At 49.3% G+C, this 26,939-nt stretch overlaps 1 protein-coding gene across 1 annotated transcript in view; it reads right to left on the reverse strand.

Moving 5' to 3' along the window:
• The window catches only part of LOC144609069 (integrin alpha-11-like), a 159,898-nt gene that overhangs the window by 24,136 nt on the left and 108,823 nt on the right, over nucleotides 1–26,939 (reverse strand). Inside the window, exons 15-22 of the mRNA XM_078427415.1 lie at nucleotides 22,362–22,492; nucleotides 21,136–21,302; nucleotides 18,574–18,716; nucleotides 16,946–17,056; nucleotides 11,660–11,745; nucleotides 10,288–10,429; nucleotides 6,001–6,099; nucleotides 1,341–1,417 (exon numbers count right to left, since the gene is read on the reverse strand). Coding sequence (XP_078283541.1) covers nucleotides 1,341–1,417; nucleotides 6,001–6,099; nucleotides 10,288–10,429; nucleotides 11,660–11,745; nucleotides 16,946–17,056; nucleotides 18,574–18,716; nucleotides 21,136–21,302; nucleotides 22,362–22,492 — 956 coding nt within the window. The remainder of the gene's footprint in view (nucleotides 1–1,340; nucleotides 1,418–6,000; nucleotides 6,100–10,287; nucleotides 10,430–11,659; nucleotides 11,746–16,945; nucleotides 17,057–18,573; nucleotides 18,717–21,135; nucleotides 21,303–22,361; nucleotides 22,493–26,939) is intronic.

Below are 26,939 nucleotides of genomic sequence, written 5' to 3' on the forward strand. Positions count from 1 at the left end.
AGTGAAAAACTTTGTTTTGCATGCTATCCAAACAAATCATATATCGCATACAAATACCGCAGGGAACCAAGCTCTTTGACACACTGAGTCCACGCCGACCATCGATCACCCATTCACACTATTTCTATGTTATCCCACTTTTGCATCCACTCCCTACACAATAGCGGCAATTTACAGAAGCCAATTAACCTACAAACCCATAGGAGAAAAACTTAAATCGAGGGTAGACACAAAATGCTGGAGTAACTCAGAGGGTCAGGCTGCCTGACCCGCGGAGTTACTCCAGCACTTTGTGTCGACCTTTAACCTACAAACCCGCATGTCTTTGGGATGTGGGAGGAAACCGGAGCACCTGGAGGAAACCCACGTGGTCCACACAGACAGCACCCGCGATCAGGATCAAACCCGGGTCTCTGGCGCTGTGAGGCAGCGGCTCGAGCAAAGCGCCCTCATTGTGGAATATATGGGAATGTAGACAGCACCTTTGTTTAACAATTCACCAGGACACCACCAACACAGCAGCACTCTCTCAGTGCCGCAGCGGAGCGGGATTCAATCCCTCACCTTCCGTCACAGAGACAAAAGTGCGGTGAACTCAGCCACAGTCAGTGGGCCAAGAACAGAGTTCCAATGGCCAAGGGATTTGTGTGCCGAGAGTCGGGGACCAAAGGACAGGGGTGAAGGCTGTGGGATTCCCAAAATGCCCAATGGCACTGCGTGTGTGACTGGGGGCACTCGTGACAGAGCTGCATGTAGACACACCATCATTCCTGACCTCACCCTCCCATCAGCTAGCTGGCAAGCTGCCCGTCCTGCTGAGTTACTCCAGCTTTTTGTGTCTATCTTCGGTTTAAACCAGCGTCTGCAGTTCCTTCCAACACAAGCCTTTCATCAGCTTGCACTTTTAGAAGGCAGAGGCGGTTTTCAAAACATTATTGCTGCTAGGTTTAAGCTAAACTCATTTCACCATGCATTTCCCGTAGCTTTAAACTGGATTCAGTTCAGCAGTTCAGTTCAGTTTAGTCATGTGTACCGAGGTACAGTGAAAAGCTTTCACCATACATTTCATACGAGGTTTAAACTGTATTCAGTTCATACATTTCATGTACGTTTAAACTAAATTTTATAAATGATATATGGCGTTTAAGAGGCTTTCGGATAGGCAGATAGAAGTGCGGAGAATAGAGGGATAAGGATCATGTGTAGGCAGATGAGATCAGTTTGGTTTGGCATCTTGTTCGGCTCAAGCATTGTTCCTTTGTTGCGCTGTTCTATGGGCCAATCTCACTGCACATTTCATGCAGGTTTAAAGTGAACACATTTCCTTAACCATACATCACCTGCTGGCAGTCAGGGTCAGCTCAACACTGTCCAGGAAAAGGGAACGGCTGAACTCAAACTCCAGGCGAAAGGCCACCTGCAGAGATCAGAAAGACACATCAGCCGACAAGGCAGATTTAGATTTAGATTTTAGATTTAGAGATACAGCGCAGAAACAGGCCCTTCGGCCCACCGGGTCCGCGCCGCCCAGCGATCCCCGCACATTAACACTATCCTACACCCACTGGGACAATTTTTTTTAAACATTTGCCCAGCCAATTAACCTACATACCTGTACGTCTTTGGAGTGTGGGAGGAAACCGAAGATCTCGGAGAAAACCCACGCAGGTCACGGGGAGAACGTACAAACTCCGTACAGACGGCGCCCGTAGTCAGGATCGAACCTGAGTCTCCGGCGCTGCATTCGCTGTAAAGCAGCAACTCTACCGCTGCGCTACCGTGCCGCAGAGGTGACCAGTCGCAATGTACCAGTCCCGCCACTGACCCGTTGGGTACAGACGCAGAGCGCTGGCACAACAGTGAAGCCACATCCCAGCTAACGCTAAAGCTGTTGGAATCAAGGGATTTGGGGAGAAGGCAGGAACGGGGTACTGATTCATTGGATGGTCAGCCATGATCATGTTGAATGGCGGCGCTGGCTCGATGGCCTACTCCTGCACCTATTTTCTATGTTTCTATGTGTTGTCCAACCTCCCTCCCTCCCTTTCACAGGGCCATGAATCTTCCCTCGCCAAAGTTTCCAGACGTAATTTAAATGTTTTTTTGTTTGTTTGGTTTTCGGAAAGATTGGGTCGAATTATGGACTTGAAAGGGCAGAGAGGGGCCGAGTCAGCAGCTGAGATGAAGCTTGTAGCGTGCAGGGGCTCGGACTGCCTGATGTCACCACGGTTTCCACTTGCTGACTTATCTGCTGTCTGGCACTGGTTAAGGCTCCCGTTGCCACACACTTGCATTCTTCGTCTCTGATCACTCGAAATTCAATCCAGAGACAGGATTCTGTTTGTGCCGCAGACTTTTGTCATTCTTCAGTAGCCCCAAACCAACCATAATGGAAAGTTCTGGTAACTCCCTGTGTGCCGAGAACCCCAGTCATCGTTGGGGGGGGGGGGTTGACGTTACATTTGCGATCAGCGCTAAATCAAATGACACCTCCCAGGCATTCCTGTTCCTTTTCACCATTTAGGTAGTGATCCTTTAGACTCACACAGTGGGCGATGGTGCCAGCATCTCAGGTTAACAATTTAGTGACAAGAGTTCAAGTCATAGAGTGAAACAGTGTGGAAACAGGCCCTTCGGCCCAACTTGCCCACACTGGTCAACATGTCCCAGCTACACTAGTCCCACCTGCCCGCGTTTGGCCCACATCCCTCCAAACCTGTCCTATCCATGTAACTGTCTAACTGTTTCTTAAACGTTGGGATAGTCCCTGTCTAAACTACCTCCTTTGGCAGCTTGTTCTATACACTCACCACCCATTGTGTTTAAATGTTACCCCTCAAATTCCTATTAAATCTTTTCCTCTTCACCTTAAACCTATGTCCTCTGGTCCTCTATTCGCCTAGACCGGGCAAGAGACTCTGTGCATCTACCCGATCTATTCCTCTCATGATTTTATACACCTCTATAAGATCACCCCTTATCCTCCTGCGCTCCAAGGAATAGAGTCCAGGCCTACTCAACCTCCCCCTCTAGCTCGGGCCCTCTAGTCCTGGCAACATCCTCGTAAAGTTCCACTATAGAAAATTAAATAATCGGTTGCCATGACAGCTGGATAGTGGTGGAAAGCCCGTCAAGTTCCCTCATGGTCTCCAGTGAGGAAGGAAGGTGTTTACCACTAACCTCATCCAGTGTGGCCCTGTTGCTGACTCCAGCCCCAGTGGTGTAATCTCTAAACTACCCTCCAAAATGGTCTAACAAACCGTTCAATTATGATATAAGCAATAATAGAACAAGCAGAAGAATAAACACATACCTGACACTTAACTTAAAGATGACAAGCTTGCTGTTAGTTTAGTTTAGAGATACAGCGCGGAAACAGGCCCTTCGGCCCACCGAGTCCACACTGACCAGTGATCCCTGCACACCAGCGCTATCCTACACACTAGGGACAATTGACAATCTTTACTGAGGCCAATTAACTTAGCAACCTGTACGTCTTTGGAGTGTGGGAGGAAACTGGAGCTCCCGGAGAAAGCCCAATGTGGTGACAGGAGGAACGTACAAACTCCGTACAGACAGCACCCGTAGTCAGTATCGAACCCAGGTCTCTGCATTACTCTATCGCAGCAGCACCGCGCCACCCATTTTGTGATCTTTCAAATTCTACAGAAGGAATATCCTCCATGTCCGGCCCATAGCTAAATGTGATGGAGACACCTGTGAGAACAAGGCAGCCTGTCTGACCGACCCTCATCTACCACCCTACACCACTAGTCACAGCAGCCACAGTGAATACTGTCCACATTGTTACACACCTCACTGCTGCAGCACCTAGCAAACTCGTAGACTCTACCACCAAGTGAAATGAGCCACTTTCCCTTCACACACCATTCTGTCCTGCAAGTATATTGTCACTGTTTCATAGTTACTGGGTGTAAATCCTGACACTACCTCCCAATTGCCTCCTTCAACAGAGTGGCTGCAGTGGTCATGGAAGTGGCTCACCTCCAGCTTCTCTCGGCCTCTAATCCTGGCCTTGCCTCCAGCATCTGATTAGGACCAACAGTTATCATTGATCTTGGTCCTTCATTAATAGTCAAACAGTTCCAAGTCCCACTCTGGGAGTTTGTTTGTAGGTTAAATGGCTTCTGTAAATTGTCTCTAGTGTGCAGGATAGAACTAGTGTGTGGATGGTTGCCTGTTGGCGTGGACTTGGTGGGCCGAAGGGCCTGTTTCCATGCTGTATCTCTAAACTAAACTAAACTGGTGTAATTTTATCCTCCAGGTGAGATGTTAAACCAAGGGTCTGTCTTCTCTTTCAGATGGATGTAAATGATCCCATGGCTTAGACAATAGACAATAGACAATAGACAATAGGTGCAGGAGTAGGCCATTCAGCCCTTCGAGCCAGCACCGCCATTCAATGCGATCATGGCTGATCACTCTCAATCAGTACCCCGTTCCTGCCTTCTCCCCATACCCCCTCACTCCGCTATCCTTAAGAGCTCTATCCAGCTCTCTCTTGAAAGCATCCAACGAACTGGCCTCCACTGCCTTCTGAGGCAGAGAATTCCACACCTTCACCACTCTCTGACTGAAAAAGTTCTTCCTCATCTCCGTTCTAAATGGCCTACCCCTTATTCTTAAACTGTGGCCCCTTGTTCTGGACTCCCCTAACATTGGGAACATGTTTCCTGCCTCTAATGGGAGGAGTTGGCTGCGCCTAACGGCTGCGGCTCTCTGGCAGTCTGTTGTCTTTTTTTCTTTTTTTTTTGTTTGTGTCGGTGTTGGGATGGTTTTTGTTTCTGTTTTTGGCTGTGTATGTGTGGTGGGGGTGGGGGGGGCGGGGGGAAACCTTTCTTTTATTGGGTCTCTTCCCAGGGGCGCGGCTCGGCTGCGGGCCTTAACATCGCCCGGCGCGGCTCGGCTGTGGGCCTTAACATCGCAGGCGCGGCTCGGCAGCGGGACGTTTCAGTGCCCGGTGCGGCTCGGCCGCTGGACTTAACATCTCCCGGTGCGGCCACGGGACATTTCAGTGCCCGGTGCGGCGCGGCCGCGGGACGTTTCAGTGCCCGGTGCGGCTCGGCTGCGGGACGTTTCAGTGCCCGGTGCGGCTCGGCCGCGGGACGTTCAGTGCCCAGTGCGGCTCGGCCGCGGGACGTTTCAGTGCCCGGTGCGGCTTGGCCGCTGGACTTAACATCGCCCGGTTTGGCTGCGGGACGTTTCGGTGCCCGGGACGGCTCGGCCGTGGGGCCTTCCATCCCCTTGCGGGGGCTGTGCGTGTCGTTTGCCTCGGTAGGGGTCGAGCTGCCTGTCCGTGGGTGCGGGGGGAGGAGAGGGGAAGTTTTGTTGCCTCCATCACAGTGAGGGGGTGTTTGGAGTCACTGTGATGGATGTTTGTGTTGGGGTCGGGTGTCCTGTGTTCTTTTCTTTTTTGCTGTGTTTTGTGTGACTGCTGAAATTTCGCTCGGTGTTGTGCCGAGTGACAATAAAGTGTTGTTATGTTATGTGTCCAATCCCCTAATTATCTTATATGTTTCAATAAGATCCCCCCTCATCCTTCTAAATTCCAGTGTATACAAGCCTACTTGCTCCAGCCTTTCAACATACGACAGTCCCGCCATTCCGGGAATCAACCTAGTGAACCTACGCTGCACGCCCTCAATAGCAAGAATATCCTTCCTCAAATTTGGAGACCAAAACTGCACACATTGGAAGTCTGCAGGGGCCGTATCACTAATGTCCTGGCCAATATTTATCCTTCCCGTAATGATACAAAAAAAAAGGCTAATTGTTCATCGTCATGTTCTCGTTAGTGGGATCTGTGTTCCCTATATTATGGTGGCCACATTTCAACAAAGCATTTCACGGCTTGGATGGGTATTGAACTCTCCACCATCGACGGGACCGACAGGAAGCGTTGGCTCGAGAAGGCAGGTGGTATCATCGAAGACCCACATCACCCAGGTCAGGGGACTAGTCAAGAACAAAGCCTCCTACCTTGGATTGGGAGCGGAACACTGGGTGGGCCACTGTGCAAACTTTGCTGCTGTTCCATTTTTCCAAAACGTTGCAGTCAATTTTCACGTCAGCTTCGGCCTGTAACGAGAGAGGGAAAAGAATCGTGTCTCAGAACGTTTCCCTGCAATTACCTCGCACATTTGCTGTCCACCAGTCATCTGGCACCTCCTCTGGAGTCAAGGATTTGAAGGGTTCTGTCAGTTCCCCATCGGTCTCCTCCCTTAGCAGGCTGGAATACATCTCAAAGGCCTTGGGGATTTATCCACCTTTAAGCCCACTAAGACATCTAATACCTCTTCCTCTTCCAGGACAATTTGTTCTGGAATTTAATCCTGTCCCTTTCAATTGTGTTGTTGCTCTCCATGGTGAAAAACATCATAACTGAACAGCAGATAGGAAGTGTGCTGTGAGAAACTGCAGATGCTGGTTCACACCAAAGATGGACACAAAATGCTGGTGTAACTCAGTGGGTCAGGCAGCATCTCTGGAGAAGAAGAATAGATTGATAGTAGAAGGGAGGGGGGGGGAAGAAATAAGCTGGAGACGAGAAAACGCCAGAACATGTCAGGGCTGGCAACAGGTGACCCACCCTCCATCCCCCCCCACCACTTTCAGCCCAAAGTAGGATTCCGACCCGAAACGTCGATTCGATAGAAAGTATTTATGTAAGAGCACCCTTTATGTTCTTTGACTCCAGGCACTGAAAGACACACTGGTCCTTAACTGACCCTCCACTTTCTCTTGTTACCCACTTGCTCCGACTACTTCTTGCCCCTAATATATTTATGAAATGCTTTGGGATTTTCTTCATTTTAATGAAGGAAATCTTGAAATCTACCAAATAATGAAAGGCCTGGATAGAGTGGATGTGGAGAGGATGTTTCCAGTAGTGGGAAAGACTAGGACCTGAGGGCACTCAGAATAAAAGGACGTACCTTTAGAATGGAGTTGAAGAGCAATTTCTCTAGCCAGAGGGTGGTGAATCTGTGGACTTCATTGCCACAGATGGTGGTGGAGGCCACGTCATTGGGTATTTTTAAACCGGAGATTGATAGGTTCTTGATTAGAAAGGGTGTTACGTATTTTAAAGGTTACAAGGAGAAGGCAAGAGAATGGGGCTGAGAGGGAAAGAGGGAGCAGTCCTGATCGAATGGTGGAGCAGATTCACTGGGCTACATGGCCTAATCCTGCTCCTATGTCTTACAGCAAGGGTTCCCAACCTGGGGTAAATTTGTTGATTCTGGATTTGTACATATTTGTACATACCTCACCCAGGTGTGTGGCGCTGTAAGGCAACAATTCTACCCCTGCCCCACTGTGCTGCCCATGTTCCCTTGTTTTTTAATACCTCGTACACGAGAGGAAATGTTTCGCCTTCTACCTATCTACACCTCTCGTAATCTTATGCACTTTTCTCAGGCATCCCTCAGCCTCCTAGGCTCTGAGCAGAATGAGCCTAGCCTATCCATGACCACAGTCCTCGGATCCAGGCAACATCCCGGTAAATCTACCTGCTCTCTCAAACGCAGTCACCTCCATTCTATAGTGTTGCGAGCAAGTGATGCCTAATGAGTTTTTATAAAGTTACAGCACAATATCCCAATTCTTATATTCCATGCCCTGACCTATGAAGGCAAGCAGACCATATGGCTTCTTCACCGCTCTACCCACCCACAGTGTCACTTGCAACAAACTACAAATTTGATCTCTCTGTTAATCAACATTCCTCAATGCCCCCTGTCATTTTCTGTGCATGCCTACCCTTATTTGCCTTCCCATTTAGAAAAAGAAGTGAAAACCTTCACTGTAATTCCAATAAATAGCAATATTATAATTCTCTTTCACTTCGTCTGACTCTGGTGTGATCCTCTGATAACAATGAAGGAACAACAATATCTTTCCAAGGCAGAAGATAGTCACAAAAACCTGGGGCAACTCAGCGGGACAGGCAGCATCTCTGGAGAGAAGGAAAAGGGTGACGTTTTGGGTCGAGACCCTTCTAAGGCAGGATGGGTGTTTGACTTGCTGGGATTATCCCAAAGTGGAGAGTGAAGGCTATCATGGAGCAGCTGGGCCGAATGGCCTGGTGCCGTGCTTTACTATGTTTTCAACCATTGGAACTTGAGGCGAGCCTGTAACTGAACCTTGGGCTTGGTACAGTTCTGTCAAATGTGCCGTATCAGTGTTGTAAGACTGTAAAGTGCAATATTCAATGTAGCAGCTGCATCTGACAGTGGCACAGTCAGCCTTCCCTCCCAATTAATTAGCAGTCCCATAAAGCTTCTCAGACCAATCCACAACGCACTGCCTCACATTACCCAGATCTTGGCAAGGCCCATTGACTAATTATGACCAATTGTGTTAAGTTATCTTAAAGCTACTTTAGTCTTAAGATATACAGTGTGGAAAAAGGCCCTTCGGCCCAGCAAGTCCATGCCGATCAATGGTCAACCCTGTACACTAGCACTATCCTACACACTGGGTCACAGGGAGATCATGCAAACTCCACACAGATGGCAAGGTGAGGATCGAACCCACGTCTCTGGTGCTGTGAGGCAATGGCATCACCAATGCACCACCGTGCTGCCCTAAATGTCGGGGATGGACAAGGTCCTAAATAGGCAAATCATACCATACTGTATCCTGGTAACACGACCATAATAAACCAATACTAATACCAACGAGGCAAAGTTAGAGCAAAGGAAGGCTTTAAACTTTAGTTTAACTCAGTTTAGAGATACAGTGTGGAAATAAGCCCTTTGGCCCAGCGAGTCTGTACTGACAATGACCACCCGTACACTAGCACGATCCTCCACACTGGGGACAATTTACCAAACCCAATTAACCTACAAACCTGTGCATCTTTGGAGTGTGGGGGGAAACCGGAGCATCCGGAGAAAACTAACATGGTCACGGGGAGAAGGTGCAAACTCTGTACAGACAGCACCCGCAGTCAGGATCGAACCCGGTTCTCTGGCGATGTGAGGCAGCAACTCTACCGCTGCGCCAATGTGCCATCTTTAAGGAGGTGAGAGAGAAGCTGAGGGATGGCAGGCAGTGACTGACTTTGGGTGAAGAGGACGCATAGCCAGGCTGTCCAGTGATGGGGTTTGCTGGCTCACCCACCACTTGGGCTCAGCCAAGTGGCTTCTCTGGGTGATTTCTCAGTGGTGGATGTCTGGTCGCCTTGTGGACTCTGGAAGGGATTCCAGACAAGCTGAGGTGGCTTTAAATCAAAAATGGTGCTGTAGGCCATAGAAGTGTACAAAATGCTTACAAGTAGTCATCCTTGTCAGAATACTGTTTAATCATTCAAGGTCGAGCTGACTTTGCTCAGGAATGTGAACACAGTCCAAGCAAGAGGTGCACATAAACTTGTGCCCGGGCCTTGAGGACTGAGGATTTCTCTTTTAGTTTTGGTTGTTACACACTGAGGAACATAAAGGTTAGAATTCTGCATCGGTGGTGTAGACATGGCAGTGTAACCATGATGTTAGTCAGTGAGGTTTACACTGGCAGAGAGTGGGACTGGTGGTGGTGGGAGTTAGTGAGGGCAGGGAGGTGTTAGAGAGGGGAGGGTTAGAGAGGGGGGGTTAGAGAGGGGGGGGTTAGAGAGGGGGGGGTAGAGAGGGGGGGTTAGAGAGGGGGGGTTAGAGAGGGGGGGTTAGAGGGGGGGGGTAGAGAGGGGGGGTTAGAGAGGGGGGGTTAGAGAGGGGGGGTTAGAGAGGGGGGGTTAGAGAGGGGGGGTTAGAGAGGGGGGGTTAGAGAGGGGGGGGTTAGAGAGAGGGGGGTTAGAGAGGGGGGGGTTAGAGAGGGGGGTTAGAGAGGGGGGGTTAGAGAGGGGGGGTTAGAGAGGGAGGGTTAGAGAGGGGGGGTTAGAGAGGGGGGGTTAGAGAGGGGGGGTTAGAGAGGGGGGGTTAGAGAGGGGGGGTTAGAGAGGGGGGGTTAGAGAGGGGGGGTTAGAGAGGGGGGGTTAGAGAGGGGGGGTTTAGAGAGGGGGGGTTTAGAGAGGGGGGTTAGAGAGGGGGGGTTAGAGAGGGGGGGTTAGAGAGGGGGGGTAGAGAGGGGGGGTTAGAGAGGGGGGGCTAGAGAGGGGGGTTAGAGGGGGGGTTAGAGATGGGGGGGTTAGAGAGGGGGGGGTTAGAGAGGGGGGGTTAGAGGGGGGGTTAGAGAGGGGGGGTAGAGAGGGGGGGTTAGAGAGGGGGGGTAGAGAGGGGGGGGGTAGAGAGGGGGGGTTTAGAGAGGGGGTTTAGAGAGGCCACGCACCTTCTGTGCCAGGGTTGCGAACTGCAGGTTCCTGGAGAAGGTGATGTTGAGGATGGTGCTGTATGCATTCTCCCTCTTGTTCTCCAGCCAGACATCCAGAGTCAGCCTCCTCCGAGTGTCTTCAACGGTGAAGGGAAACTGGCTGAAAAAGACCCAAACCATGGGTTGGCGGGAGGGAAGGCAGGCCACCGATGTCTCACTGCCTTCTTAACGCACCTCATGTGAACCGGGTCAAACTCCAAACCTCTCCAGCAACTCCAGCCAACTCCAGAACTCCAAATGGGAAAAGGCCTCGCTATCTCCTAGACTCATACACCCATGGCAACAGGCCCTTCGGCCCATTCAGTCTATGCTGGCCATCGAGCACTTTACACTAATCCTACAGTGATCCTATTTTATCCTCCCCACATTCCCAAAGAAACATTCTACAACTCACCCACACACGTCGACCAGTACACCACCTCTGGTCTGTCAGTTCCTTCTGTAAGTGGAAACTAAGGCTGCGGTTTGGATTAGAGGAGATGCCACAGAGTGCTGGAGTAACTCAGCAGGTCGGGCAGCATCTCAGGGGAATATGCGTAGGCGACATTCCCGGTTGGGACCTTTCTTCAGACTGAGACAGGGAAATCTGAAGATGGGCCCTGACCCAAAATGCCGCTTCTCCGTATTTTCCCGAGATGCCGACTGACCCACTGAGTTACTCCAGCACTCTGTGTCTTCTTGTGTCAACCAGCATCTGCAATTCCTTGTTTCCACAGTTTGGATTATCCAGTTCCTAATTCTAAAGTGGAGGCACAAGTGACTGCAAATGCTGCAGCGTTGAAGGAACTCTGTGGGTCAGGCAGCATCTGTGGAGGGAAATGGGCAGGCAATGTTACAACTCAAGACCCATGTTTGGACTGAAGAAGGGTCCTGATATGAAATATCATATGTCCTTTTCCCAACGCACATACTGCCTGACTCACTAAGTTCCACCACCACTTTGTGTTCTGCTCCTAATTCTACAGGGGCAGCAAGAACCCAGGACACTTACGACTGTTTGGGTGAGGTACAGGGCCAGTGAACTCCATGCCACCAGTGGACTGTGGAGCAGGTCTAGAACTTGCTTCCCCAAACATTACCCAGTGGCCCCACATACACCTGACTCAGGTGGGCTCTGTGGTAAAGCTCCTCCCCACTCCCAAGTCAAATAACCTCAAGATTCCCATTGTCTGTGCTCACGCAGGAATACAGGCGTGATTCAGTTCCACCAGGCAGTGGGACTGAGCGGGTCAAGAGGAGGAAGAGGGGAGAAAGATGCAAGGTCTCCGTCGTAGAGCCTCCTCGATTCGGCTCATCATTACGTTGCAGGGCGTGGAGACCCGCTACTCACCTGGAACCGTGAACGCCAGTGCGAGCTCGTATGACCAGGTCGGGAACACAGTGTTCGTCCTCACCACAGTCGCTCCAGAAGCCGAGCTGCGTTGGAATCAAGAACAAGCAATGAACCGCACCATTCTCCGCCAATGACGCCATTAGATTCCAGCCATCCTTTCAGAGGATCTTGGCTGGAAATAAGCTCGTGGATTCACAGGACAACCGACTTTAAACGGGCGCTGCCCTGTGCCAAAGATTGATGCACCTCATGGTTGAAACCCATTGACTTTCTTACCCCACCCCTTCCACTTCTCCAGAGACCAAGTAGCGGAGTCTGAGCAGAAACGCCACTTGTCCATTCCTCCCGCTGATGCTGCCTGACCCACTGTGTTAGTCCAGCACTTTGTGTGTCACGAGGCATCAAATGGAGACATTTTGGAACACAAGATCTGTTAGACAATAGACAACAGGTGCAGGAGGAGGCCATTCGGCCCTTCGAGCCAGCACCGCCATTCAATGTGATCATGGCTGATCATTCTCAATCAGTACCTGCCTTCTCCCCATACCCCCTGACTCCGCTATCCTTAAGAGCTCTATCTAGCTCTCTTTTGAATGCATTCAGAGAATTGGCCTCCACTGCCTTCTGAGGCAGAGAATTCCACAGATTCACAACTCTCTGACTGAAAAAGTTTTTCCTCATCTCCGTTCTAAATGGCCTACCCTTTATTCTTAAACTGTGGCCCCTGGTTCTGGACTCCCCCAACACTGGGAACATGTTTCCTGCCTCTAACGTGTCCAACCCCTTAACAATCTTATACGTTTCGATAAGATCCACTCTCATCCATCTGTTGAAACGTCATGGTGGACTATTTATCTGCAAGAGCTCTCACAATTAAAATTAAGTTGGAAAGTTGTGCCTTAATGTAGCCTGTCTTGATGCTCCAGCGCATCTTGCATTTCAGAAGCTCTCCAGTTGCTGCACGCATTGTTGCAACATTGGAGCCAGGATGGCCAAATTGTGCACAGTGGTATTGTGAGCCGTTTTGGGCCCCATGTCTGGGGAAGGATGTGCTGGTGATGGAGAAGGTCCAGAGGAGGTTTACGAGAGTGATCCCAGGAATAATTGGGTTAACATGTAATGAGTGGTTGATGGCACTGGGCCTGCACTCGCTGGAGTTTAGAAGGATGAGGGGGGACCCGATTGAAAATTACCAAATAGTGGAAGGCTTGAATAGAGTGGATGTGGAGAGGATGTTTCCTCTTGTGGGAGAGTCTAGGACAAGAGGCCATAGCCTCAGAATAAGAGGACGCACCTTAAGAAAGGACACGAGGAGGAATTTCTTAGTCAGAGGGTATTAATTCTGTGGAATTCATTGCCACAGACGGAAGTGGAGGCCAAGTCAATGGATATGTTTAAGGCGGAGATTGGCAGATTCTTGATTAGTAAGGGTGTCAGGGTTTATGGGGAGAAGGCAGGAGAATGGGGTTGTGAGGGTACAATATATCAGCCATGATTGAATGGCGGTGTAGACTCGATGGGCCGAATGAACTAATTCTGCTCCTATAACATGGACAATAACTTTCTATCCACAAGTTTCAGTTTAGGTTATTGTCACGTGTATCTAAGTTACAGTGAAAAGCTTTTGTTTTGTGCTATCCAGAGAGCAGAAAGACAATACATGATTATAATCGAGCTATTTACAGTGTATAGATACATAATAAGGGAATAATGTTTATGCAAGGTAAAGCCAGCAAAGCCTGATCAAGGATAGTCCGAAGGTCACCGAAGAGGTAGGTAGAGGAAGGAGCAGTCGATGAGCTCAACTGAGTAATAAATATGGGGCAGAACATCAAGGAGGATCCTTTGGAAGATACATAGAAAATAGGTCAGTCGGCCCTTCGAGCCAGCACCGCCATTCAATGTGATCATGGCTGATCATCCACAATCAGTACCCCGTTCCTGCCTTCACCCCATATCCTTTGATTCCAGACCTCCATCTAACTCTCTTTTGAATGCATCCAGTGAATCGAGCTCCACTGCCTTCTGAGGCAGAGAATTCCACAAATTCACAACTCTCTGGGTGAAAAAGTTTTTCCTCGTCTCAGTTCTAAATGGCCCACCCCTTATTCTTAAACTGTGGCCCCTGGTTCTGGACTCCCCCAACATCTGGAACATATTTCCTGCATCTAGCCTGTCCAATCCCTTAATAATTTTCGATGTTTCTATAAGAGGACTCTCTGTAAGATGACTCAGTATAACATTGCATCGAAGCATCGTTCCAACAACATGTTCCCCTGGACTTTGTAGGGGAAAAAAACTGCAGATGCTGGTTTAAAACGAAGGTAGACACAAAAAGCTGGAGTAACTCAGCGGGTCAGACAGCATCTCGGGAGAGAAGGAATGGGTGACGTTTCGGGTCAAGACCCTTCTTCAGACTGAAGGTATTTATTCACAAAATGCTGGAGTAACTCAGCAGGTCAGGAAGCATCTCGGGAGAGAAGGAATGGGCGATGTCGCCCATTCCTTCTCTCCCAAGATGCTGCCTGACCTGCTGAGTTACGACAGCATTTTGCGAATAAATACCTTCGATTTGTACCAGCATCTGCAGTTATTTTCTTATACTTCTTCAGACTGATGTCAGGGGAGGGGGCGGGACAAAGATAGGATGTAGCAGGAGACGGGAAGACTAGTGGGAGGACTGGGAAGGGGGAGGGGACAGAGAGGGACAGAGGAACTATCTGAAGTTAGAGAAGCCAATGAGGAACAGCATCTCATATTTTGCTTGGGCAGTTTACACCACAGTGGTATGAACATTGACCAATGCCTTAACTGCTGCCTCCGGGACCTGCATTGAACTCCGGGCCAACGTTACTGGACCTAAGCTCAGGCTCACAAGTTCAATGCTTCGCTGTCTCCAGGATGCTGCAGCCTGCTTGCAGTGCACAAAGGGTTAACAAGCTACCGTGTAGCGGAGATAAGCTACACAGTACTTTAAACCATTATATGCTGCAGTTGAAGTGTTATATATACCCTCGTGTTACATACGAGCTACGTTTAGCCAACTCAGCTCAAAGTGGAATCAGACCCGTGGATTTTCCGTATGGTATTGTGCTGCGCCAGAGGGGGCTTATGAATAGAGAGATCTCGGGGGAGTGATTAGAGCACGCAGACTGCAGAAGCCATGTCAGACGCGAGTCAGAATCCTCCGTAAACACAGCCACTGGAAGATGGGTGAAAATGCGAGGCTGGATGACTGCCCAGGCCGATAAATCTGCTTGAATTTCATCAGACTCCGGATTCAGAGGCTCCCGGTAGTCGGGTGCCTGGGGTATTGTGGGGGAGTGTTCCAGCCCAGCTGGGGGTGAGGAGGGGGCAGTGGAGAGGGAAGCACCTGCCTCGAGACCCGAGGTCCTGCTTTGAACAGCATCCCAGTGTTGGAGTCACGGTGCACTCCTTACGCCAAAGTACACAACTCATCTCTCCTTGTGCAAGCCAGAGGGACACATTGAAATCTTCGGATGGGATGCTTTTAGTGCCACACCTTTGATAGAGACCAGAGTTCAAGCTCCCTTACAGAGTACACTGTGTGGCCAAAGGTTGTGCCTTGGTGCACAGCTGTGACTGCCGTGTCAGGTTTATTGTTGAAGACAGTGTGCTGTCAGACACAGAGAATCCTCCTGAAACTAATTGCATGCTGTGCACATCAATGTATTTTTGGACAGTGCTTCAGAAGTCATAGGAGCAGTATTAGGCCATGCAGCCCATCAAGTCTACTCCGCCAATCAATCATGGCTGATCAACCATTACCTCCCAACCCCATTCTCCTGCCTTCTCCCCATAACCCCGACACCCTTACTAATCAAGAACCTGTCAATCTCCGTCTTAAAAATATCCATTGTCTTGGTCTCCGCAGCCCTCTGTGCCAATGAATTCCACAGATTCACCACCCTCTGGCTCAACACATTCCTCCTCATCTCCTTTCTAAAGGTGCGTCCTTTTATTCTGAAGCTGTGCCCTCCGGTCCTAGACTCTCCCACTAGTGGAATCATCCCCCTCCGCATCCATTATTTCTGGTCCTTATTCATTGAAGGCTTATTAGTCACATTAAAAATCGGGCAATGACATCAACAGCAAGGCCTGACTCCCCACGCGAAATAAACCATTAGAGCTGCTACCTCACAGAGCCGGAAACCGGGTTCAATCCTGACCTTGGGTGCTGTCTGTGTGGAGTTTGCACCTTCTCCCAAGTGACCACGTGGGTTTCCTCAGGGTGCTCCGGTTTCCTCCCACATCTCAAAGATATGCAGTTTGACGGTCACAGATACAGAGATACAGCGCAGAAACAGGCCCTTCGGCCCACCGGGTCCGCGCCGCCCAGCGATCCCCGCACACTAACACTAGCCTACACCCCACTAGGGACAATTTTTTACATTTGCCCAGCCAATTAACGTACATACCTGTACGTCTTTGGAGTGTGGGTGGAAACCGAAGATCTCGGAGAAAACCCACGCAGGTCACGGGGAGAATGTACAAACTCCGTACAGACGGCGCCCGTAGTCAGGATCGAACCTGAGTCTCCGGCGCTGCATTCGCTGTAAGGCAGCAACTCTACCGCTGCGCCACCATGCCGTTTAATTTGGCAACTGTAAATGGTCCCGTATGTGTAAGTGTCCCGGCGTTAGATAATGGGGTGACATAACAGCCTGACATCATTGGTCCACCAGCTTAACTACCACGCCTACTGTTACTGCCAGATTCCTTGGTGCAGCAGCAACCTAAATATGTTTGTGACTATCCACTTAATATTTTTAATAAGATAATAACACTCTGTCAACATCTGAGCAGGTGTCGTACAGTTGTGCCAGTCCACTAAACAAGAAAGTGCCTTCAATGAAGACAATAATTAAAGGCCCATTCTCGGAACTACGTTTTATTTAGTTTAGTTTAGAGATACAGCACAGAAACTGGCCCTTCGGCCCACCGAGTCTGTGCTGACCAGCCATCCCCACACACTAGCCCTATCCTACACACATGAGGGACAATTTACCATTTTTACCAAAACCAATTAACCCACAAACCTGTATGTAATTTGGAGTGTGGGATGAAACCGGAGCACCCGTGGAAAACCCACGCAGTCACGAGGAGAAAGTACAAACTCCGTACAGACAGCACCCGTTGTCAGGATCGAACCTGCGTCTCTGGCGCTGTAAGGCAGCAACTCTACCGCTGCGCCACCGTGCCGCCGCTGTGACTGAGGTGTGCAGGCCACGTGATAACACACTGGTACCACACTCTACCCACCGTGCCTCTAGTTGATGTTGGCCATCCATCATCCAAAACTGGCCCATACTCAGGGTCCAAAAGGCCAAAGTCCAGTATGAATCCTATGGGTTTCACGTAATCCATTGTGTCCTGGGACAAGCAAACAAAAAAGTCTGATTTTAGCCGAGAAGGGGAGATATTTGAAACAATACTTGGAGTTTTATGATTCTGTATATCCTCAGGGTGTAGTGAATAGTACAGCAGCACATTCATTATACGGTCTGCACAATTTCCTGAACACAACCCATCACCAATTTGTCATGGGTAATTGGACATTGAAGCATAAAGTATGAAACAGTCCTTTAGCTTACCAGGTCCACGTCAGCAATTGAATATCAATCTACACTAATCCCATCTTCTGGCACACAGCCCTTGGTGTTGGTTTTGTGCCATTGTAGTGCCTGTTCCGATTCACAATGAGTTGGACATCGATCAAAAATGGATGGCATTGTGTTAAAGTGTTGGATGGCTCCTGTGCATTAACGGTGTTATGGACAACAAATGCTGGTTTTATCTACATCCCCTCAAGGAATATATCAATTACCTTTCAAAGGATTTTGGTGCGGCACAGTGGCGCAGCGGTAGAGTTGCTGCCTTACAGCGCCCGAGACCCAAGTGCAATCCTGACTACGGGTGCGATCTGTACGGAGTTTGTACGTTCTCCCTGTGACCATGTGGGTTTTCTCTGGGTGCTTCTGTTCCCTCCCATATTCCAAAGACGTGCAGGTTTGTTGGTTAATTGGCTTTGGCAAAGATTGTAAATTGTCCCTAGTGTGTTGGATAGTGTCAGTGGAAGGGCCACATCACGATATTAGTCTGAAGAAGGGTCCTGACCTGAAACATCACCCATCCTTTTTCTTCAGAGATGCTGCCTGACCCGCTGGGTTACTCCAGCACTTTGTGTCTATCTTTGGTAATAGGTGAACACAGGCCGGGGGGGGGGGGGGGGGGGGGGGTTTTATGGGCAGGTGGACAAAGGTCAGAGATTTTTTTTAAAACAGGTGTGAGACAAAAGGATTGAAGAGTGGTGAATCGTGTTGCCTGAGGAAGCAATGTAGGTGGAGGGGAGAAGTAGGTGCAAGCAGGGCCGTCTTAACGCATGGGCCTGATGGGCACTTGCCGGGGGGCCCACGAGCATAGGGGCCCCATGCTGATCTGTGTATGTTAAGTGACTTGCAATAAATAAATACTACTTTAAAAATGTAGGTTCAATAAGTGCTTTTTTCGCAACATTTTCGGTCACTAAGTGCTTCTCACAGCGATCTGTAAGCGCTTTTTGCAACAATGTAGCACCCTAAGTCCATCGCTAAGTGCTTTTCGGTAAGTGCTTTTCGCCGGCACGACAGGGGGGGGGGGCTGGTAGGGAAAGGGGGGTGGGGGAGAGTAACGGTGGGGGCCCCAGTACACTGCTTTGCCCGGGGGCCCATAATGCTGTAAAAACGGCCCTGGGTGCAAGTCCAGGTGGGGCGCAGAGGAGGGGAAGAAAATGGGGTGTGGGGGAGCGGGGTTTGTTAGAGGGAGGGAGGGAGTGAGGGGGGGAGGGAGTGAGGGACAAACAAACGAGAGCGTTAGTATATAGATAATGCATGTCAAAGTCTGGTACTTACGAGAACGTGGAAGTTGAATTGGTCACAGGTCTCCAATTCGGGTTCCACGCTGATGTTGCTGTGAACATACTTTTCAAAGTTGTCATCAAAGAGCGCTCTGGGTGTGAATCTTCGCTCATTGATGGAGACATTGTACATAATGGCTAAATAAAAAAAATTAAAAATGATCTTGCCATTGTCAGATTCAGACAGATTTCCACAGTATTCATTGCATTGTTCACTGACAAGGTGTGCATTCTCTCCATATGGCACCACTAAAGTGACAAGCAAAGACCATCTCCTCAAGTTGAGAAGCTAAACGTCCCTTGACATTGAATGGCATTACCATCACTGACATTTCTCCCCCGGTCCGCCATTCGATCATGGCTGATCTATTTTCCCATCCTGCTGTCTTTTCCTCGTAACCCTTGAAGCCCATACTAATCAACAAACCTATCAAACTCTGCCTTTAAAATACCCAATGACTTGCCTTCTTCCACAGATTCACCACCCTCTGGCAAAATAAATTCCTCCTCATCTCCATCATCGTTGCTTCCTCGTCACTGGTTCGACTTCCTGGAACTCCATCCCACCACCACTCCAGGTGTTCCTCCAGCAGTTTAAGAAGCTTGCTCAACTTCCATCTTCTCTGAGATAGACACAAAATGCTGGAGTAACTCAGCGGGACAGGGAGCATCTCTGGAGAGAAGGAATGGGTGACATTTCGGGTCGAGACCCTTGCTCTCAGTCTGAAGAAGAGTCTCGACCCGAAACGTCACCCATTCCTTCTATCCAAAGATGCTGCCTAACCCGCTGAGTTAGTCCAGCTTTTTGTGTCTATCTGTAATGTAACAGGAGTTATCATGATATAAAAGGTTAAAATAATGGTTTCCACGGTGTTGGTTTAGGACAAACACTGACAACAAGGAAGAGTTCAAGAAAGGAGGGAGAGAGAAAACGGGAAATTATAGACCAGTTAGTCTGACATCAGTGGTGGGGAAGATGCTGGAGTCAATTATAAAAGACGAAATTGCGGAGCATTTGGATAGCAGTAACAGGATCGTTCCGAGTCAGCATGGATTTACGAAGGGGAAATCGTGCTTGACTAATCTACTGGAATTTTTTGAGGATGTAACTAGGAAAATTGACAGGGGAGAGCCGGTGGATGTGGTGTACCTCAACTTTCAGAAAGCCTTCGACAAGGTCCCACATAGGAGATTGGTGGGCAAAATTAGAGCACATGGTATTGGAGGTAGGGTACTGACATGGATAGAAAGTTGGTTGACAGACAGAAAGCAAAGAGTGGGGATAAATGGGTCCCTTTCAGATTGGCAGGCAGTGACTAGTGGGGTACCGCAAGGCTCGGTGTTGGGACCGCAGCTATTTACAATATACATTAATGACTTGGATGAAGGGATTAAAAATACCATTAGCAAATTTGCCGATGATACAAAACTAGGTGGCAGTGTGAACTGTGAGGAAGATGCTATGAGGTTGCAGGGTGATTTGGACAGGTTGTGTGAGTGGGCGGATGCATGGCAGATGCAGTTTAATGTGGATAAGTGTGAGGTTATCCACTTTGGTGGTAAGAATAGGAAGGCAGATTATTATTTGAATGGTGTCAAGTTAGGAAAAGGGGACGTACAACGTGATCTGGGTGCCTTAGTGCATCAGTCACTGAAAGGAAGCATGCAGGTACAGCAGGCAGTGAAGAAAGCCAATGGAATGTTGGCATTCATAATGAGAGGAGTTGAGTATAGGAGCAAAGAGGTCCTTCTGCAGTTGTACAGGGCCCTAGTGAGACCGCACCTGGAGTACTGTGTGCAGTTTTGGTCTCCAAATTTGAGGAAGGATATTCTTGCTATTGAGGGCGTGCAGCGTAGGTTTACTAGGTTAATTCCCGGAATGGCGGGACTGTCATATGTTGAAAGACTAGAGCGACTAGGTTTGTATACACTGGAATTTAGAAGGATGAGAGGGGATCTTATCGAAACGTATAAGATTATTAAGGGATTGGACATGTTAGAGGCAGGAAACATGTTCCCAATGTTGGGGGAGTCCAGAACCAGGGGCCACAGTTTAAGAATAAGGGGTAGGCCATTTAGAACAGAGATGAGGAAAACTTTTTTAGTCAGAGAGTTGTGAATCTGTGGCATTCTCTGCCTCAGAGGGCAGTGGAGGCCAATTCTCTGAATACATTCAAGAGAGAGCTGGATAGAGCTCTTAAGGATAGCGGAGTGAGGGGGTATGGGGAGAAAGCTGGAACGGGGTACTGATTGAGAATGATCAGCCATGATCACATTGAATGGCGGTGCTGGCTCGAAGGGCCGAATGGCCTCCTCCTGCACCTATTGTCTATTGTCTATTGTTAACTGCTCCTTAAGATGGTCATGAATTCCATACGTATCTATCAGGACCGCTGTTGCTTCCTAGACTAGCTTTGCAGCATTGGATGGAGTTGGGAGGCTGGATACCCTGGCGATCGAGCTTCTCCAGTCCGCTCTTGATCTAACGTACTGTGATGAGGTTAGCAGCTTGTAAAGTCAACCATAGTTCCCCGCACTGTGTGATCACCAAACTCACCCAAGGTATCGTTCTGAAGCCCAGGCGTTTTGGCTGTAACTGTAAAGCAGATGAACACGGTCATACAGCTGCACTCCTTGTCGTTTCTCCGACAGTTCTTGTTGAAGATGTTGATCTTCGCTGGTTCGAACCTCATGCTGGCGTTGACCTGGATTATGCTACGAGACCTGAAGGTTAAAGAATGAGAACCAGCCGAGTTATTCAGCACCTGTGAAGCACTGAGACACTAAGACATGCAGACGCTGGAATCTGGAGCAAAACATACATACTGGAGTGCCTGAAGAAGTGTTCCGACCCAAATGTCACCTATTCTTTTTCCCCAGAGATGCTGCCTGACCCTACTCCAGTATTTTGTGTCTATCTGCTGGAGTAACTCAGTGGGTCAGGCAGCATGAGGTTGTAATGGATAGGCTGTGTTTCGGATCGAGATCATTCTTGAGACCCCACTGGACATGTTGCCTGTCCATTCCCTCCGCAGATGCTGCCTGACCCACTGAGTTACTCCAGCACTTTGTGTTTTACCTGTGAGACGTTGCTTCCTTCTGAGCGGTGTGTCCACAGGAGACACAGGCTGCGTCGTGGGGCAGAGGACTCTTCATGTGGTTGTTGCTGAATTGACAAACACCCCAGTAGCTTCAGAGCAATGGAGATGTAGAGCTGGACTTGGTTTAGTTTAGAGATACAGCGCAGAAAAAGGCCCTTCGGCCCACCGAGTTTGTGCCGACCAAACTGTTCACACTAGTTCTATCTTACACACTAGGGACAATTTTACAGAAGCAAATTAACCTGCACGTTTTTGGAATGTGGGATGAAAACGGAGCACCCAGAGGAAACCCAGGCGTTACGTACAGACAGCACTCGTGGACAGGATTGATCCCGGGTCTCCGGCACTGTAAGACACCAACTCTTTTGCTGCACCACTGTGCCGCCCTTGCTGGCCTTGCAAAAGGGAACACTGGTGTAAAGTGTAACGGCTCCAAGGATGGACCACAGTGTGGAGCACAAGGTCATGAAACCTCTGCCCTGGGGAAGTGAGAGGAGATGCGCCTCCCACTGAAATTAATTAACTCATTGTAGCCCAGGAACCAAACTGCGAACTCTATGTGATCCTTTTGGGATTGTGAGGAACTCAGGTTCCAGGGGGAAATGGTTGCAGTTGGACTAATGGTGAAATATGTGGCTGAATGAATCATCGGTAAAACTATTGGTAACGACAGTGAACAAACCATAGCTGAATGGCGCTGCCAAGAGACCCGACTGCCAGATCCACCAGCCCATCGTCGTTCATGTCCAACTGTCCATGGATGCTTCGGCCAAAGTAGAGCAGGCCAGGACTGACCTCGGAGGCACCGATCCTCTGTGGAGAGAAAGGTGATAGTGTTACGTATGCCGAGAGTGAAGTGTGTCCCCACAAAGCATCCGCTGCTGCTCTACTCAACAGCCAAAGGTCTGCAGCCTCCTTGTGCTCTGGGATTGCATTTCATTCTTCACATGTTTAAATTATTATGTCTTATTCTTAATTGTTCACTGTATGTCGCGCGGTTACTTGCGAGCAAAGCACCAAGGCAAATTCCTTGTATGTGTACATACTTGGCTAATGAGAAGATAACTGCAGATGCTGGTACAAATCGAAGGTATTTATTCACAAAATGCTGGAGTAACTCAGCAGGTCAGGCAGCATCTCAGGAGAGAAGGAATGGGTGACGTTTCAGGTCTTCAGAAGAAGGGTCTCGACCTGAAACGTCACCCATTCCTTCTCTCCTGAGATGCTGCCTGACCTGCTGAGTTACTCCAGCATTTTGTGAATAAATACTTGGCTAATAAAATCAATTCAATTCAATTCAATTCAATTTAATATAGCGGGCGATGGGCCAAGAGCAACATTGCAGCTCCACAACTAGCTTGGAAAGAGAGATGAGGACGATCAATGAACGAGCGGCATCTTTGTTGACAAGAGCCTGCAGGTTCAGCACACGCACGGTGGGCTTGGTGTCGCTAGGGAGCAATAGGTGTCCAATGATTCCTGCAAAGCCTCCAATGTAGAAGAACTTTCGTGTAGGAAGGAACTGCAGATGCTGGTTTAAATCGAAGACAGGCACAAAATGCTGGAGTAACTCAGCGGGGCAGGCAGCATCTCTGGAGAGAAGGAATGGGTAACATTTCGGGTCGAGACCTTTCTTCAGACGCTGAAGTCTGCCTGTCCTGCTGAGTCAGTCCAGCATTTTGTGTCTGTCGAACAGTTTGGCTGATTTCTCTGGACTAATTGATGGAACGGAATCCCATTGTTAGTCGACAACTCCGTTACTGCTGACCTTTGGCCTTTAGACTTTAAAGATACAACACAGAAACAGGCCCTTCGGCCCAACGAGTCCGCGCCGACCAGCGATTACCCCGTACAATGGCACTATCCTACACACAGGGAACAATTTACAGAAAGCAATTAACCAACAAACCTTTAGGCTCTAGAGACATAACTTGGAAACAAGCTCTTCAATCCACCGAGTCCACGCCGAGAAGGGATCACCCCGTACACAAACACTATCATACACACTTACCAAAGCCAATAAACTGACACACCTGCCGGTCTTTTGGAGTGTGAGAGGAAACTGGAGCACCTGGAGATAGCCCACGCAGGTCACAGGGAGAATGTACAAACTCCATGCAGACAGCACCTGCAGTCAAGATTGAACCTTGGTCTCTGGTGCTGTAAGGCAGTAACTCTACCACTGCGCCACTATGCTGCTATTGGATGGCACTTTGTGACTACTTGGATGGTAGAGGGTGAGCCAGATGACCAACTAGTTCCATTGGCTGGGACTGTGTTATTCCGCAGGTGCCTTCTGAACCAAGCATCTCTGTGTGGCTCATTGGAGCTGGTGAACTTAAGGGGAAAGAAATTGGTCTTTTTTAATTTGTGGGTTGGTGGCATCACTGAACGGGCCCTTTGCCCGAGCTGCCCTTCAATGTCAAGCAAATCAAGTGATCATCTGAACACCGCTTCAATACTGTCAGTGACTCTGTCTCTGCCATTCTCTTGCGATGCATTCCAGGTACACTGGAATTTAGAAGGATGAGAGGGGATCTTATTGAGACATATAAAATTATCAAGGGATTGGACACGTTAGAGGCAGGAAACATGTTCCCAATGTTGGGGGAGGTCAGAACCAGGGGCCACAGTTTAAGAATAAGGGGTAGGCCATTTAGAATGGAGATGAGGAAAAACCTTTTTCAGTCAGAAAGTTGTCAATCTGTGGAATTCTCTGCCTCAGAAGGCAGTGGAGGCCAATTCTCTGGATGCTTTCAAGAGAGAACTAGATAGAGCTCTTAAAGATAGCGGAGTCAGGGGGTATGGGGAGAAGGCAGGAACGGGGTACTGATTGAGAATGTTCAGCCAGGATCACATTGAATGGCGGTGCTGGCTCGAAGGGCCGAATGGCCTACTCCTGCACCTATTGTCTATTGTCTATTGTCTACTCACCACTCTCTGGCTGACAACGTTCTCCTTCAAGTTCTCTCCAAATCTCTTATTTGTTACCCTAGTTTTATTCACCTCTGATAAGGGGAATGATTTTGCAGTCCACTCTATTAACCCCCTCATAATTTTAACCACTCTGGCAGCGCCCTCACAGTGCCAGAGATCCGGGTTTGTTCCTGACCACGGGTGCTGTCTGTACGGAGCTTGTACGTTGGCCCTGAGTCTGAGTGGGTTTTCTCCGGGTGCTCTGGTTTCCTCGCACGTTCCAAGCATGTGCAGGTTTGTAGGTTAGTCACATGAAGACTGTGGCCAGGGGAGTGTTTTGTTTAGTTTAGTTTTGATTAAAGATACAGCGTGAAGACAGGCCGTTCGGCCCAGTGTGACCACACTACCAGGGGGCACCCCGTACTCTCGTTCTATACTGCGCACAGGGGACAACATACAGAAGCCAATTAACCTGCAAACCTGCACATGCTTGGAACGTGCGAGGAAACCAGAGCACCCGGAGAAAACCCACTCAGACACAGGGCCAACGTACAAGCTCCGTACAGACAGCACCCGTGGTCAGGAACAAACCCGGACCTCTGGCACTGTGAGGGCGCTGCCAGAGTGGACAGAGCTTGGTTCAGGGATGCGACAACTTTAGTGTCAATCGTCGAAGCGAATTCCAGCTGCTTTCATTAACCGATGTAATGGACTTCAATCATGTCCACCTGCCTGGAGTGTTTGGTACCATAACGTCAGCGTAACGCGAGTGCCGTCACCACTGGAATGCTTGGCTTGCAAGCCAACACCACTGTTTATTCTCAAACAGGAGAGCAGTCACAGCTTTCTGGGTGGCGTGTGGCCAACACGGCCATTTACGTGAGCACCAGGCTTTCACTTTTAGCAACATTTGTGGCATCGATTAGTATGTTTAAAAATCTTTTTAAAAATTCATCCACAGGAAGTGGTGAACATCCTTTGGCCAACTACAGCTATGCTGGGACCGAGGCTATTCAGAGGGCATTGCGTTTCTTGTTGGCCATCGGTCACAGGTTGGTCAGACAGGGTGCTACAGGTTCACCGCCGATTTCCCAGCAACAGGTAGTTCAGCCCGTACTTCAAACCAGACAAAATTATGAGAGCACACTTGCAACCGCCCCCTGGAAGCCCCTCCGACAATGTGGCACTCAGGCCGGGTGAGGGAGCCAATCTCAACCTCATTGGGACCTCCATGGCCGATCGGCAGGTCAAATCTGCCCCCTGTGGCCGGGCTCTGGAACTCCAGCCCAGCCGGAGCCGGCAGATCCGTTCCCATAGCCAACTTCCGAGGCTGACTTGGCGGGCTGGTACCTCGGCCCCCTGTCACCCTAGCAGGACCGACTTCTCTGAGGCCGTGACATCTGTTGGCCCGGCAAAACGGATAATCCGGAAACCGGATAATCTGGAACCAAGGTTGTCGGAAAATCGGTGGTGAACCTGTACATAATTTCATGGCCATACTTGGCCATGTCCACCATTAGGATGATAGACACTGTGCTGGCTCTAACGCCACTGGATCAGGAAGGCGGGAATCAGACGGGATTCTCACCATCGTGAGGGTAACTTTAAAGTGTGGCATGTCTGGAGGGAGCCAACATGGGAAGTGGCAGCAACAGGGTGTAAAATCAGAGATCAGAGAACGGTGGAGCACAGGAACAGGCCCTTCGGCCCACAATGGCCGTGCCAATCATGATGCCAAAATAAGCTAATCTCCTCTGTCTGCTCGTGATCCATTCCCTGCATACCCATGTGCCTACTCAAAAGCCTCTTAAACGGCACTATTATGTCTGCCTCCACCACCACCTCTGGCAGTGCAATCCACGCACCCACCAATCTCCGTGCATAGAACCTGCCCCATACATCTCATGCAAACCTTCAATCTACGCCCTTTAGTCCTCGACATCTCCACTCTAGGGATCAAAATCTAAAGCAGATAATGCTAGAAATACTCAGTAAGTCAGGCAGAATCTGTGGGGAGGTAAACAGTTGATGCTTCAGGTCGATAACCTTTCACCAGAGCAGTTTTGACCTAAAATGTCAACTCTGTCTCCCTTTCTCCGGGTGGCATGTGAACTACAGTGGTGCCAGCATCCCCTGGCTTTGTTTCAGATTCCCGACATCTGCAGGATATTGCTTTTGAACGAGGTTCACTTTGGCTCACCGTTTGCTAACCTAGGAAGTCTCGTATTTATGGTGTTAGCCCGAGTACAAATAATAATAGAGCTCAAACACAGCTGGCATCTGAGGTGCCATGAGCTATGCCAGCAACCCTGCTTTAACAAGCAGGAGGTTGAAGGGTGAATCA

This window comes from Rhinoraja longicauda, chromosome 33 (assembly GCF_053455715.1).
Source record: "Rhinoraja longicauda isolate Sanriku21f chromosome 33, sRhiLon1.1, whole genome shotgun sequence".
Lineage (NCBI taxonomy): Eukaryota > Metazoa > Chordata > Chondrichthyes > Rajiformes > Arhynchobatidae > Rhinoraja > Rhinoraja longicauda.